We start from the raw sequence: 13,094 nt of genomic DNA on the forward strand, positions 1-13,094 counted from the left end.
AAATAAAGGTATTTGGGAGTAGAATACGAAATTGATATCAAAATGTAGGACCATGTATTTAGGGTAAAAATTTTTAGGGTAACCATTTTTCGACCATGCCAATATATAGCTCAAATGTAAGGCATTTGAGAGTAGAAAACGAATTTGGTAATCTATTTTGGGGCCATGTGTTTAGGGGACGTCTCATCGTGTAAACTCCCCTAAACCAATGGCAATATGAGGTTTAAATAAATGAAATTTGAGAGAAGGGCACGATGTTGGTATTTTTTCAGGGCCAAGTGTCCGGGGGAAAACCTCACCCCCGAAAACACCCCTAAATCAGATATCATGTGAATATCGGGCTGAAATAATGTATTTTAAGATATGAGTACACCTTACATCCAAACTTAAATTCGTAGACCATCATATGGGATTCAGATAAAGGCACTTATATTGTTAAACTGTTAGTCAAGCGATTTACTATTTTTGTATTGGGTTGGGCAAAAAGTATTTGCGGATTTTTTAAAAGAAAGTAAATGCATTTTTAATAAAACTTAGAATGAACTTTAATCAAATATACTTTTTTACACTTTTTTTCTAAAGCAAGCTAAAAGTAACAGCTGAAAACTGACAGAAGAAAGAATGCAATTACAGAGTCACAAGCTGTGAAAAAATTTTATTGCTATTCCAAGGGAAATTTTTCCTGCCGATTCTCTTGAAATTTGGTAGGAAGAATTTTCTTATGATTCTCGATATTACTGGTGAATTTCAGAGAAATCTGTTTAGATTTGGATATAGTTCCCAAAAACCTGATTTGCAATAATAATGCAAGAAAACCGTCATTTGTTAACCGATTCTTTTGAAATTTAGCAGGAAAGATTTTCTCGTGACTCTCAACATTACTGGTGAATTTCATAGAAATCGGTACATATTTAGATAACTCTAGACCGATTTTCACTCCTAGACCCACTGCAAACGCATTTATTGGCACGAAGGATTTTCTTATGACTCTTAATATTACTGGTAAATTTGATAGATATTGTATCAGATTTAGATATATCTGCCATTATAAACCTACTGCAAGCGCATTTATTGACCAATCTTCCCAAAATTGTGCACAACGTTTTCCTCAATGACTACCACAATATCGAAAAAGTTTGGTCAAACTCGATTTAGATTTTCATGTAGCTCCCATATATATGTACGTCAGATTTTGGGTAGTTTGTTGTCATTTGTCAACCGTGGTTATTACATTTCGAAAATATTTGCTTTGCTCGAAATTTGATACAGGAATTTTAATAACCCATCTGAATACATCCGCCGAGGTCCATCAAAATTGGTTCAGAATAAGATATAGCCCCTTTTTGTATTTATAGGGTAGTTGTAGGGTGTTATAAAGTCTGGACCGCCCGACTTTTTCCTTTCCTTACTGGTGCTAAATACAAAATTTCAATGACATTTTCTCTTAATACAACGATTACCTGTTGTATGGTACTGAGAACAACACAACATGTTCTAAGGACTATACAACAGGTTCAGAGAACATGTTGTCTTGGCATAGGCGGAGCGATGAGGACCACGCACACTAGGGCACTGGAGACTATTCTAGATATCCGACCCATTGATATACAGATTAAATGTGAGGCAGCCACTATGAGACTTAAGGCGATGGGAGAAAGGATTGGGGATGGGAGCAGCGCATACCATCGCGGTATAATCCAGGCGACGATGATATTCTGGAAGGAAGGGAAGAGGTCTCCTATCAGATACCTGAGATTAACCTTGAAGTCGTGTGCGAGGCACTCTTGCCATCAGCACAGTCTTGGATTGACGAAACCCTAGCATTGTCATCTGGAAGATCATGTTACACAGATGGGCAAAGCTAGGGGACAGAGTGGGCCTGGAGGTCTACATTGAGAACCCAGGAACTGAGATCTGTTTTAGACTGCCTGACCATAGTACGGTCCTGCAGGCGGAGATCCGGGCGATCACAGAATGCGTGAAGTGCTGTGGTGCTAAGCCATCGAGTGTGAACATCTTTACCGATAGTAAAATTGCCATAACAACCAGGACGGTAAGGTCACGAACAGTCTTCCAGTGTAAGAAGGAGATTAATGCCTTTTATGAGGATGGCAAAATCCGCATCGTTTGGGTGCCGGGCCATAACAGATAAGGGGAAATGAAAGGACAGATAATCGATGAAGGCCAGAGGACTGCCTCCAATAAACTTGGTTAACCCGAAGTCTTTCGGGTCGACGCAGTCCGAGTTTAGGGAATGGGCGACAAATACGCATTTGGAACAGCAAAACGGTCGGTAGGACGGCGAAAATCCCATGGATGGGATCCAGATAGTGAAAAAATGAGGTTATTACTGAAAGGAAGTAAGAAGGAGGTCAACACCTACCATCTCTTTGTTGACTACAAAGCCGCCTTCGATACTGAGTTTGGTATCTCTGCAAAATTAATAAGACTCTGCAGGATGAAACTTGCTAATACGCGTTCCTCAGTTAGAATAGGAAGGAATCTCTCCGAACCATTTAATACCAAACGAGGTTTGAGACAAGGAGACAGTCTATTGTGTGATCTCTTTAATATCCTACTGGAGAAGATTATACGAGATGCAGATATGAAAAAATATGGCACACTAATCACAAGAGAACACATGCTACTCGCCTATGCCGACGACATCGATATCATAGGTCGGTCACCGGAATTATTTAGTAACTGCAGCCTTTGAAAGAATCGAAAGAGAGTGAATGAAATTGGGTCTCATTATGACAAAGTTCTAAGGAATCTTTTGAGCATGAACTCCCTAGTGGAATGAGAGGACAAGGCTAAAACAAAAGTGGTGGAAGTTTTGAATCCTGACTATGGTCCGGTTTCTACTGATAAATCTCCATAATTGCAAGGTCGCTTCGGCGGCACTAAAGGTCCTCCTGATGGCAGGGGGATTTGACGTAGTTCTTATCCAGGAACCATGGGAGTGTGGAGGAATGTTTCGTGGACTAAGAATTCCTGGAGTTAAACTTCTCAAGGGTACGGGTAATGGGAGACACAGAGCCTGTATTCTTGCAAAGAGTAGTCTAAATGTGTTTTTTCTTCCGGCGCTAAGCACTAAGGATTTAGTAGTAGCCACCATTTAAATAAAGAAGTCTCATTTCTGACTGGCTTCCCTATATATGACAGACGATTCGGAGATGCCGCCTTCAAACCTTAAGTCACTGGTTGAAGCCGCTTTTGTAGGGAAGAAGAGACTTATTGTAGAAAATGATTCTTTTCTTCTGTCGCTAAGCCCTGAAAATTTAGTAGTAGCCAGCTTTGAATTAAACAAGTCTCATTACTGGCTGGCTTCCCTATATATGGCACAGGATTCGGAGATGCCGCCTTCAAATCTTAAGGAGCTGTAGGGAAGAAGAGCCTCATTGTAGGAAGTGATGCTAATGCACATCACCAAATATTGGGAAGTTCGGATATCAACGAAAGGGGTGAGTTGCTCATCGAATATATTATAAGTAGCAATTTGGCGATTTGTAATGAAGGGGATAAATCGACCATTATTACCAGCAACAGACAGGAGGTACTAGAAATTACCTTTGTGTCGGAAGATATAAGCACAAGAATATGCGACTGGGAAGTTTTGGATGACCACAGCTTCTCCCATCATCGTTATATTAGTTTCAGCCTTGGAGAAAATATTGCAGAAGGGGTCCCTCGGCTAAGGACCTCGGTAGAAAGGTATAATTATCTTCTCAGACAGCCATTTAATCCCTGGAGAACGAATTTCTGATTTCAAAAACCGCCCTCGACTGTAGCAGATCTCTCAACGAGATGGCTGAACAGTTCAAAATTCACCTGTTCTGGGTGACGGGTCTCAGAGATATCAAAGAGAATTGTAAAGCGGATGACCTTGCGAGACTAGGAACTACCCTACCCTTTCCAGGGATACTGGAATCTGTGGGTATGCCTCTAGCGACAAGTAAGCTAAGTTTTCAGGGCCATGCCCGAAGAACCGAAGGACAACGAATGATAGATGGTCACAAAGAAGAGGCTGTGAGCATTCCAAAACTATGTGGCCTAATTTAGACTTGAAAAGGTCTACCGCTTTGCTTTCATTGGCAAGAACAGACGTCTCAGTCATTGTGTCCTTTAAGACAGGCCACTGTCTAATCGGAAAACATGCTGACAGACTGAAGGTTGCCAGTAACAACTTTTGCAGAAGCTATGAGAACATCACGAAAGAACAGACTAATTGGAGACAAACTGAGTATATAATTTTTTAGCGAAATCCAAGGTGGTGGGGACGCAAGATTCGGCCCAGCCAAACTTAGCTGAATTGAAGGTTGCCAGTAACGACTTTTGCAGAAGCTGTGAGGACATCGAGAAAGAAGAGACTAATTGGAGATAAACTGAGTATATAATTATTAAGCGGAATCCATGATGGTGGGTATGCAAGATTCGGCCCGGCCGAACTTAGCACATTATACCACTTTTGTTCAAAATTTTGTTGATGCCCTTACCCTACTATGTGTATCTAAACTCTTTTTTTTTCAGATGTTTTTTTGGCTTTTCCATTGTAACCGTTATTGTTGCGGCCATATATCTAACAGGTCATGTCTACGACAAATGGTCAAATACACCGGTTATTGTTGGCATTAATCCTGAACCGACTTTGATTATCAACGAACCATTCCCAGCAGTCACTATATGTAACCTGAACCAGGCTTTGAATGATGTTGCAAACAAGTTCTCTAGGTGAGTATGCCCAGGGATTATTACAATTATCATCGTGCAATGAATATAACGTGGGTTATTGTAAAAACTTACCAAATGAAAAACGCCTTTTTTAGTCAATGCAATCTGAAAAAAATTAAAAGGTTTTTAATTATACATGGATTGAATAGAATGAAATACAATGTAAATGAAACATTATCATTGTTAAATTCGTCAGAACTAGAGGGGCATAGAGATGGGCAATTACCCAATAAACTCCCATACATTGGTTATTTATTGGGCATTTGCTGGGTAAATATCCTATGTAAAGGAATTTATAGGGTAGATGACCATCTCTTCATATTATAGAAAATGTGACTGAAATAAAATGTTTTAACATTGTTTAGGATTATTTTTTCCAATGTATTTTTAAAATTTCAACATAATTTTGATACGTCAAATTTTTTTTTTTAATTATAAAAAAGTTTTATTTTTAAAAAGAAAGTTACTGTTCCCTTTTTCTTTTTTATTCTTCTTATTTTTTTTCCAGGAATTCCACGGAATACACCATGTTGCGATTGTTATGCAGACGCAAGGTTAATGCTACGGTGGTGAAATCAGTAACAAATTGGAATCATGTGGAAAGGTTTGTCATCAATGTAAGTAGTTTGTATTGTACTTTCCTAATAAGAATAATTACTGAACAAAATATTTACAGATTTCTCAACCTTGTGAGGATATGCTTATTGGTTGTCGTTTTGGAGGACAACCTTTTAATTGTAGCGAATTGTTTGTACCTTTGGTTACCGATGAAGGCTTTTGTTGCACATTCAACATGTTGCATCCAAAGTATATGTATATTTCACAGTAAGTTAAGAAACATTCATAAAAATGTTTTATTTATAACAAGTAAAAGCGTTCTAAGTTCGGCCGGGACGAATCTTGGAAACCCACCACCATGGGCTTGATCAGGGGATCAAGAAATCAAATCAGGAGATCAGTTTATATGGGAGATATATCTAAATCTGAACCGATACCGCCCATTTGCATTCCCCAACGACCCCCATCAATACTAAGTATCTGTGCAAAACTTCAAGCGGCTAGCTTTACGCGTTCGACCGCTATCGCGATTTCGACAGATGGACGGACATGGCTATTTCGAATCAGAACGACGAGACGACCAAGAATATATATACTTTATGGGATCTTAGACTAACATTTCGAGATGTTAGAAACGGAATGTCTAGATTAGTATACCCCCATCCTATGGTGGTGGGTATAAAAGTATTTAATGGGAATTTTGTCTTTAGAGAAAATTTCAATGCAATTTTGATTTTCCAGAAGGTTTCACTGAAATTTTGTCTTTAGAGAAAATTTCACTGAAAGACTAATCAATGAGAATACTTTTCTTCACCAAAAAATGCAAAAATCCACTTCTTTCACATTTTTAATTCCAAACTATTGGGTTGCCCAAAAAGTAATTGCGGATTTTTTAAAAGAAAGTAAATGCATTTTTAATAAAACTTAGAATGAACTTTAATCAAATATACTTTTTTTACACTTTTTTTCTAAAGCAGACTCACTTAGACATTTCTATCCACTATTATACCATAGGAGGCCACCGTAGTGCAGAGGTTAGCATGTCCGCCTATGACGCTGAACGCCTGGGTTCGAATACTGGAAGACCATCAGAAAAAATTTTCAACGGTGGTTTTCCCCTCCTAATGTTGGCAACATTTGTGAGGTATTATGCCATGTAAAACTTCTCTCCAAAGAGGTGTCGCATTGCGACACGCCGTTTGGACTCGGCTACAAAAAGAAGGCCCCTTATCATTGAGCTTAAAACTTGAATCGCTGCACTCATTGATATGTGAGAAGTTTGCCCCTGTTCCTCAGTGTAATGTTCATGGGCAAAATTTGCATTTTTATACCACCGGAACAGAAGAAGAAAGATACTTTATAGTTTTTACCATTGAACCATCAAGGTCGCTGTAAAAAGCTCAGCAACTTGCGAATGCTCATATCCGCTAAATCAGGCAAGTTCTCAAAGAAATGAGAACCTAAAGTGGAATTCCTTCTGACTGCAAGTGCGGGATACACCCACAGAAGGTGTTCTATAGTCTCTTCTTCTTTGATGTCCTCACAGCTTCTGCAAAAGTCGTTACCTTCAGTCTGTCAGCATGTTTTCCGATTAGACAATGACCTATCATGACGGACACAATGACTGGGACGTCTGTTCTAGCCAGTGACAGCAAAACGGTAGACCTCTTCAAGTTCAAGTGATTAGGCCACATAATTTTGGAACGCTCACAGCCCTTTCTTCGTGACCATCTATTAATCGTTGTCCTTTGGTCCTGGTCCTTAGTTCACATGTCGCTTGGGGCATACCCACAGATTCCAGTTTCCCTGGAATGCGTAAGGTAGTTCCTAGTTCCACAAGCTCGTCCGCTTTACAATTCCCTGGGATATCTCTGTGGCCCGGCACCCAGAACAGGTAAATTTTGAACTGTTCAGCCCTCTCGTTGAATCTCGAAATCTGCGACAGTTACTTAATTGCACGGATTTCCGCTTGATACACACGGGTATCGGGTAGACTTATCGATATGAACAGTTCTAGTTTTTCAGAGTACACGCAAAGTCCACCTAGTCATCTAGTTTGGAACTATCAGTATAGAAGTATATGTAACTTTTATTACCAGGGATATCGTAGTTCACATGAGTTCTACCAGGAATAGTGGTACAATACTTTTTATCAAAAAGCGGCTCAGGCAATATGTTATCCACCCTACCTTTAACGTTGGGAATTTTATCATGGATAACACAGTGGCCGTAGCCGCTACATGAACAAAGAGAAAGCTCACTAGGCTCACGGCAGTGGCCGCAGAAATTTGTCTAGCCACAATGTCCAGAGCATTAAAGCATTAATTTCAGTGCATCAGATAGTGTCGTCCTCAGTGCGGCTGTGATGCACAAACAAGTCATTCTTGGATACGGTTGTGTATTGAATAGTAAGTGGACTTTTGAAGCGCCGTCCACCAGACGACAATACCATATAGCATTATAGGTCTGACAACTGCAGCATATACCCAATGCATGACGCGCGGTCTAAACCCCCAACTTTGGCAATGGCTATCTGGCAGGTGTATAGGGCAAGATTTTCCTTTCTTGCCCTTTCCAAAATATTGGATTTGAAGTTCAAATTCCTTCCTAGCAAAACACTAAGGTATTTTGCGTATTCTGTAAATGTCTCACAAGAAGACAGGTGCCATTGTAGGCTCTCCTGCTGAAAAATACCTACTTCTGTCTTGCACGGATTTATACCTAGACCTCTTTCGGTAGCCCACTTCGCTGTTGCGCGTAGAGCTTCCTGAAAAATATCTCTTAGAGTGCTGGGAAACTTTCCCCTTACTGCAATTGCCACGTCATCAGCATGCAAGACCACTTTTGCACCTTTTCCTTTCAGAGAGAATAATATATTGTTAACGGCTATATTCAAAAGTAAAGGAGAATGTAAACCTCCTTGGGGTGTTCCTCCGGTGACCCATCTTTTTAGATCCACTGATCCCAAGCCTGTCGTAATGCATCTTTTAGTAAGTAAGTTATTAATAAAATTTCTTGCGGTAGAGTTGATGCCTAGAAACTCCAACTCCTTTATGATTGACGGCGGTTTACATTATTGAAAGCACCTTTAATGTCGAGAAATGTCACCATTGTATATTTCTTGACAGCGAGAGAACCCTCTATGTAGCCGACTAGGTCGTGAAGGGCTGTTTCAGTGGATTAGCCTTTATTATATGCATGCTGCTGCAGAGACAGGCGATCTCCAGGGATCTTTGCCCTAAGATATGTTTCTCTCAACCTCTCAAGAGTCTTCGGCATAAGGGAGGACAGACTAATAGGATGAAAATCTTTCGCCTTCGTCTGGTCAGTTTTTCCTGCTTTTGGAATGAAAATGATTGTGGTGTCCCTCCATCCCACGGGTATATATGACATCTGCCTAAGCCAAGGAACCAGTCTATCAGACACAGCTTGTTATTCAACCGGTGATATGTCATCAAGGCCTGGCGACTTAAATGAGTCCAAACTTCTTTTCGCCCATAGGACTTTTGGCACAATTTCCCTAATAGCCTCCGCCGAATGCGTACCAGTGACAACCTCTTCTGGCGCCACGTTGTCCGTTGGAGAATTTCCCGGGAAATGTGTATCAACGAGTAGTTCTAGTGTTTCCTCACTAGACATTGTCTTCTTTAGCCTAGAGGCCTCTGATGTATCCTCCACGGAGTTGCAGAATTCTACCCAGGATTTGTTCTGAGCTTTTCACAGCTCGCCCTTATATTTTCTTAGCTCAATCTTAAGATGCCCCAATCGTGTGGAGCTCTTGTGTGTACTGTAGCAAAGGGATTATAAACCAATCCAAATAGAAAAATGCGAAGCCAATCTCACCCTAAAATTCAAAGTCGAATATCCCCGAAAACAGTGGCGATATTGTATGACCCAACCAGAATTTTTTGTGGGGATTTTTGAGTTTTTTCCAGCAAAAAAAGATTTTTTTGAAATTAAAAAGAAAATTAGCCCCAATTAGAAATTTTTGTCAGATGCCGAAATGTTTGTTAAATGGTAACCAATTTTAGTTCCCTGCCAAGAAGAGCACGGACCACCTAGGGCTTTTTGCACATGATCTCGATAATACCTCAGCTCTAAATATTTCAAAGAGTCGTCTTTATCCGTTTTCAAATGTAATTTTTTTAACTAGTTTTGTTTTCGATTCTATTCCACTGTGCGACGAATGTATGTCTGTCTGCCGTCCGTCAGCCTTCAAAAATTTAAATATAACGATAAAATTTTGAACACATCGATATTTCTTTAGATTCAGTTCTTGAACGGGCCATATCGGACTATATTTGGATATAGCTGCTATAAAGACCCAACTCTCGGTGCACAGTGTTGCCAAATCGAAAAATCTTGGAAATCATTTTGTAACTTTTGAACGGAAAGAGATATGTACACGACACCTTGTAGGCTGACCTCGAGTTTTTTGATTTGCGAAGACATTTTTCGATCGATTTTTATATCCACCGCCAATCTAGTCATTCTGTTTGTTAAGCCTCAAATATTAGTCTGCGACCCGATGACGTTTATATATTCTGGACCGTGTTGACATTCTAAATCGATCTAGCCATGTCCGTCCGTCCGTCTGCCGAAATCACGATAGCGGTCGAACGCGTAGAGCTAGCCGCTTGAAATTTTGCACAGATACTTACTATTGTAGGTCGTTGGGGATTACCAATGGGCCATTTCGATATAGCTCCCTTATAAACCGATCTCCCGTTTTGGCATCTCGATCCCCTGGAAGCCGCAATTTTGGCTGAAATTCGGCTGATTTGGCTGAATTTTTGCACGATGTGTTTTGTTATGACTTCCAACAACTGTGCTATGTATGGTTTAAATCCGATCTTAAATCTTGAATTCTTGAGCCACTAGAGGGTGCAATTTTTATCCGATTTAGCTGAAATTTTGCACGATGGGTTTTGTTATGACTTACAACAAATGTACTAAGTATGGTTTCAATCAGTCCATAACATGATATAGCTGCCATTAAAACTGATCTTGAATCTTGACTTCTTCAGCCACTAGAGGGCGCAATTTTAATCCGATTTGGCTGAAATTTCGCGCGAAGTATTTTGTTATGACGTCCAACAACTGTGCCAAATATGGTTCAAATCGGTTCAAAACTTGATATAGCCGTCTTATAAACCAATCTGGGATCTTGAGTTCTTGAGCCTCTAGAGGGCGTAGTTATTATCAGATTTGGCAGAAATTTTGAACAACGGCTTTACCCATGACCTTCAACATACGAGTTAAATATCGTCTGAATCGGTCTATAACCTGAAACAGCTCACCTATAAACTGATCTCCCTATCTTACTTCTTGAGCCCCTAAAGGGCGAGATTCTTATTTGATTTGACTGAAATTTTACACAATGACTTCTACTGTGTTCTCCAACATCCAATTAAATTACCATAGCAATTCTCTTCTTTTACTCTTTGTTTGTATTTTATTTGTATAAAAGATTCGGCCCGGTCGAACTAAGTACGCGTTTACTTGTTTTCTCTTATGTCGGTACATATGTCTGTTGTATATGTTGATATTATCCGCCAATTTAGAATGTCAATTTCTTTTTGATAGACAAAAAGCTAAGTCGTAAAGGGAAAATATAGTTATTGATGAAAAAATAAATAGTTTTTTGGAAAAAATTGAAAAAAAAACATTTTTTTGTTTTCGATCAGACCTCGTATAGACCTATCTCCCGATTTAGGGTCTTAGAGCCTATAAAGATAAAATTTCCCACAATTTCACAGAAATTTAAAACAGGGTCTATAGTTTTAGATTCTAAGAAGGCCATGGGCTCATAGAAGGTTCTGATTTTGCCAGACATTGATAAAATTTAGAATAATACGCAGGTCCCCTTTTGGTCCCCTCAACATCCTGACCCGTTAGAGATCGATACACCGAAAAAAAACTTTTTGTGTTCGCAAATAATGGTACAATTTAGATAAAATGTATATATTTATGGTTCAGGGTTTCCAAAGTTCGGCGATGTCGAAAATTGATGCTGGTTTCATTCAAAAATTCTTACTCTATAGAAAATTTTTTTCAAATTTAAGATTTTAATAAAATTTCATTGAAATTTCTTTCTTTTGTCTCTTAGCTTGCCCTTGGCCCATTGGAATGTGACAAAAAGTACAAAATACCAGGAAATCGATTGGTTTTCGGAAAAAGGATATCCCAAAGAGTTACCCGAAGATTATTATCCAAGTAAAACTCTTGGCGTTGGAAGATCCCTGGGATTATCGGTGATTTTGGATGTGCAACAGGGCAAATACTATTGTTCCTCATCGAGCAGCATTGGCTTCAAGGTAGCTCTGCATAGTCCCAACGAAACTCCAAATGTACGTGAGACCGGCGTCTTCATAGAACCAGGCAAGGAGACTAAACTGCGCATAAGACCCGAGAAGACAGAATCCGAATTAAATGTCAGAAATATCAATAGGAGATATCGTCATTGCCTGTTTCACAATGAGGGAGGATTGAAATATTTTGCCCATTATACGCAGCGCAATTGTGAGATGGAATGTGTGGCTGAAATGTCTTTGAACTATTGTGGATGCTTGAGTTTCTTCATGCCAAAGATTGAAAATAATGCCACGGTGTGCAGCATCAATGAGGCATCGTGTGAGGAGGCAGTGCGCTTGGGTACCTATGACATGAGTACTTCCTGTTTGGATGATTGCCTACCGGCTTGCTTTGAGATGAACTATCAAATGGAGGCATTTGCCACCAGATTGGCAAGCAGAGCCTGTGTATTCTCCGATAGGACATTGGCCAAGAAGAATAGTACCTATGTGGCTAACAATGTGGCGGTGGTACATATGTATTTTAAGGAGAACTCGTTTAGAAGTCAAATAAAAACTGAATTTATAGGGGTTTCGAATTTTTTGTGTACGATTCTATTTCTTAAACCATATAAGGCAGTATTTTAATAATTTTTCATTTCTTTTCAGCTAGCATTGGTGGTCTGATGAGCTTATTTTTGGGTTTCAGTTTTCTTTCCATTGCTGAATGTCTCTACTATGGAATTATACGTCCTTGGCGTTCAGTACGTAAATATCAAAAGCTTTTTGATGACGTGGAAAATGTCTCTTGGGATCCACCTACTTTAAGGATCAAATCCAAGACTAAGCGTAATAACAGCTTACGAAAAGTTTTGCAGACATATCCAAGGGGTCCGAAGCCGTTATTTGAGAAGAAATCTAAGGCTCTTCCCTATTCGCTTACCTATTGATATGGAACCACAATTTTCCGGGCCGAAGGATATTTGAAATTAATATTTAATTAAATTATATTTTTATTAATTTCTCTCTACTTGTAAAGTTTTAAAGGCACCATAATAAATGTCAGTTAGCACAAAAAGGGTTAGCATTTGAAAATGGTGGGAAAAAGTATTAAAAAGGCATGTTAATCAAATTTTTATGTTCTCACTAAAGCTGGCGACATGCCCTGTAGCCATGTGAATCTTCTCAACTTAGTTGTCCGTTTGGACTTGGCTATACAAATGAGGTCCCTTGTCATTAAGCATAAACTTAAAGCGGACAGCACACATTAAAGGCAATTCTATGCCCTTCAGTTATTCTTTGATCCTCTCTTCACATATTCTTTTATCCTCTTTCTCTTTTGTTATTTGGCTTGAAGTTGGTTTAAATCTGCTATAATGCCCGATTCCAATCGGCTATCGAGCAGACAAAGGCGACGGTCTTTATCAAGGGATGGGGAAGAAAATTCGCGATGGATCGTATAATGGAAGTCTTAAACAAGCAAAATCAAGCGGAAAAATGGGAGCACTTCCA

General features: G+C 39.4%; 1 protein-coding gene across 1 annotated transcript in view; it reads left to right on the top strand.

Moving 5' to 3' along the window:
- The window catches only part of LOC106086074 (uncharacterized), a 52,812-nt gene extending 40,170 nt beyond the window's left edge, over positions 1-12,642 (top strand). Inside the window, exons 12-16 of the mRNA XM_059367231.1 lie at positions 4,531-4,731; positions 5,195-5,348; positions 5,408-5,556; positions 11,399-12,189; positions 12,252-12,642. Of these exons, the coding sequence (XP_059223214.1) occupies positions 4,531-4,731; positions 5,195-5,348; positions 5,408-5,556; positions 11,399-12,189; positions 12,252-12,532 (1,576 nt within the window). The 3' untranslated portion in view covers positions 12,533-12,642. The remainder of the gene's footprint in view (positions 1-4,530; positions 4,732-5,194; positions 5,349-5,407; positions 5,557-11,398; positions 12,190-12,251) is intronic.
- The last annotated feature ends 452 nt before the right edge of the window (positions 12,643-13,094 follow it).

This window comes from Stomoxys calcitrans, chromosome 4 (assembly GCF_963082655.1).
Source record: "Stomoxys calcitrans chromosome 4, idStoCalc2.1, whole genome shotgun sequence".
Taxonomy (NCBI): Eukaryota; Metazoa; Arthropoda; class Insecta; order Diptera; family Muscidae; genus Stomoxys; species Stomoxys calcitrans.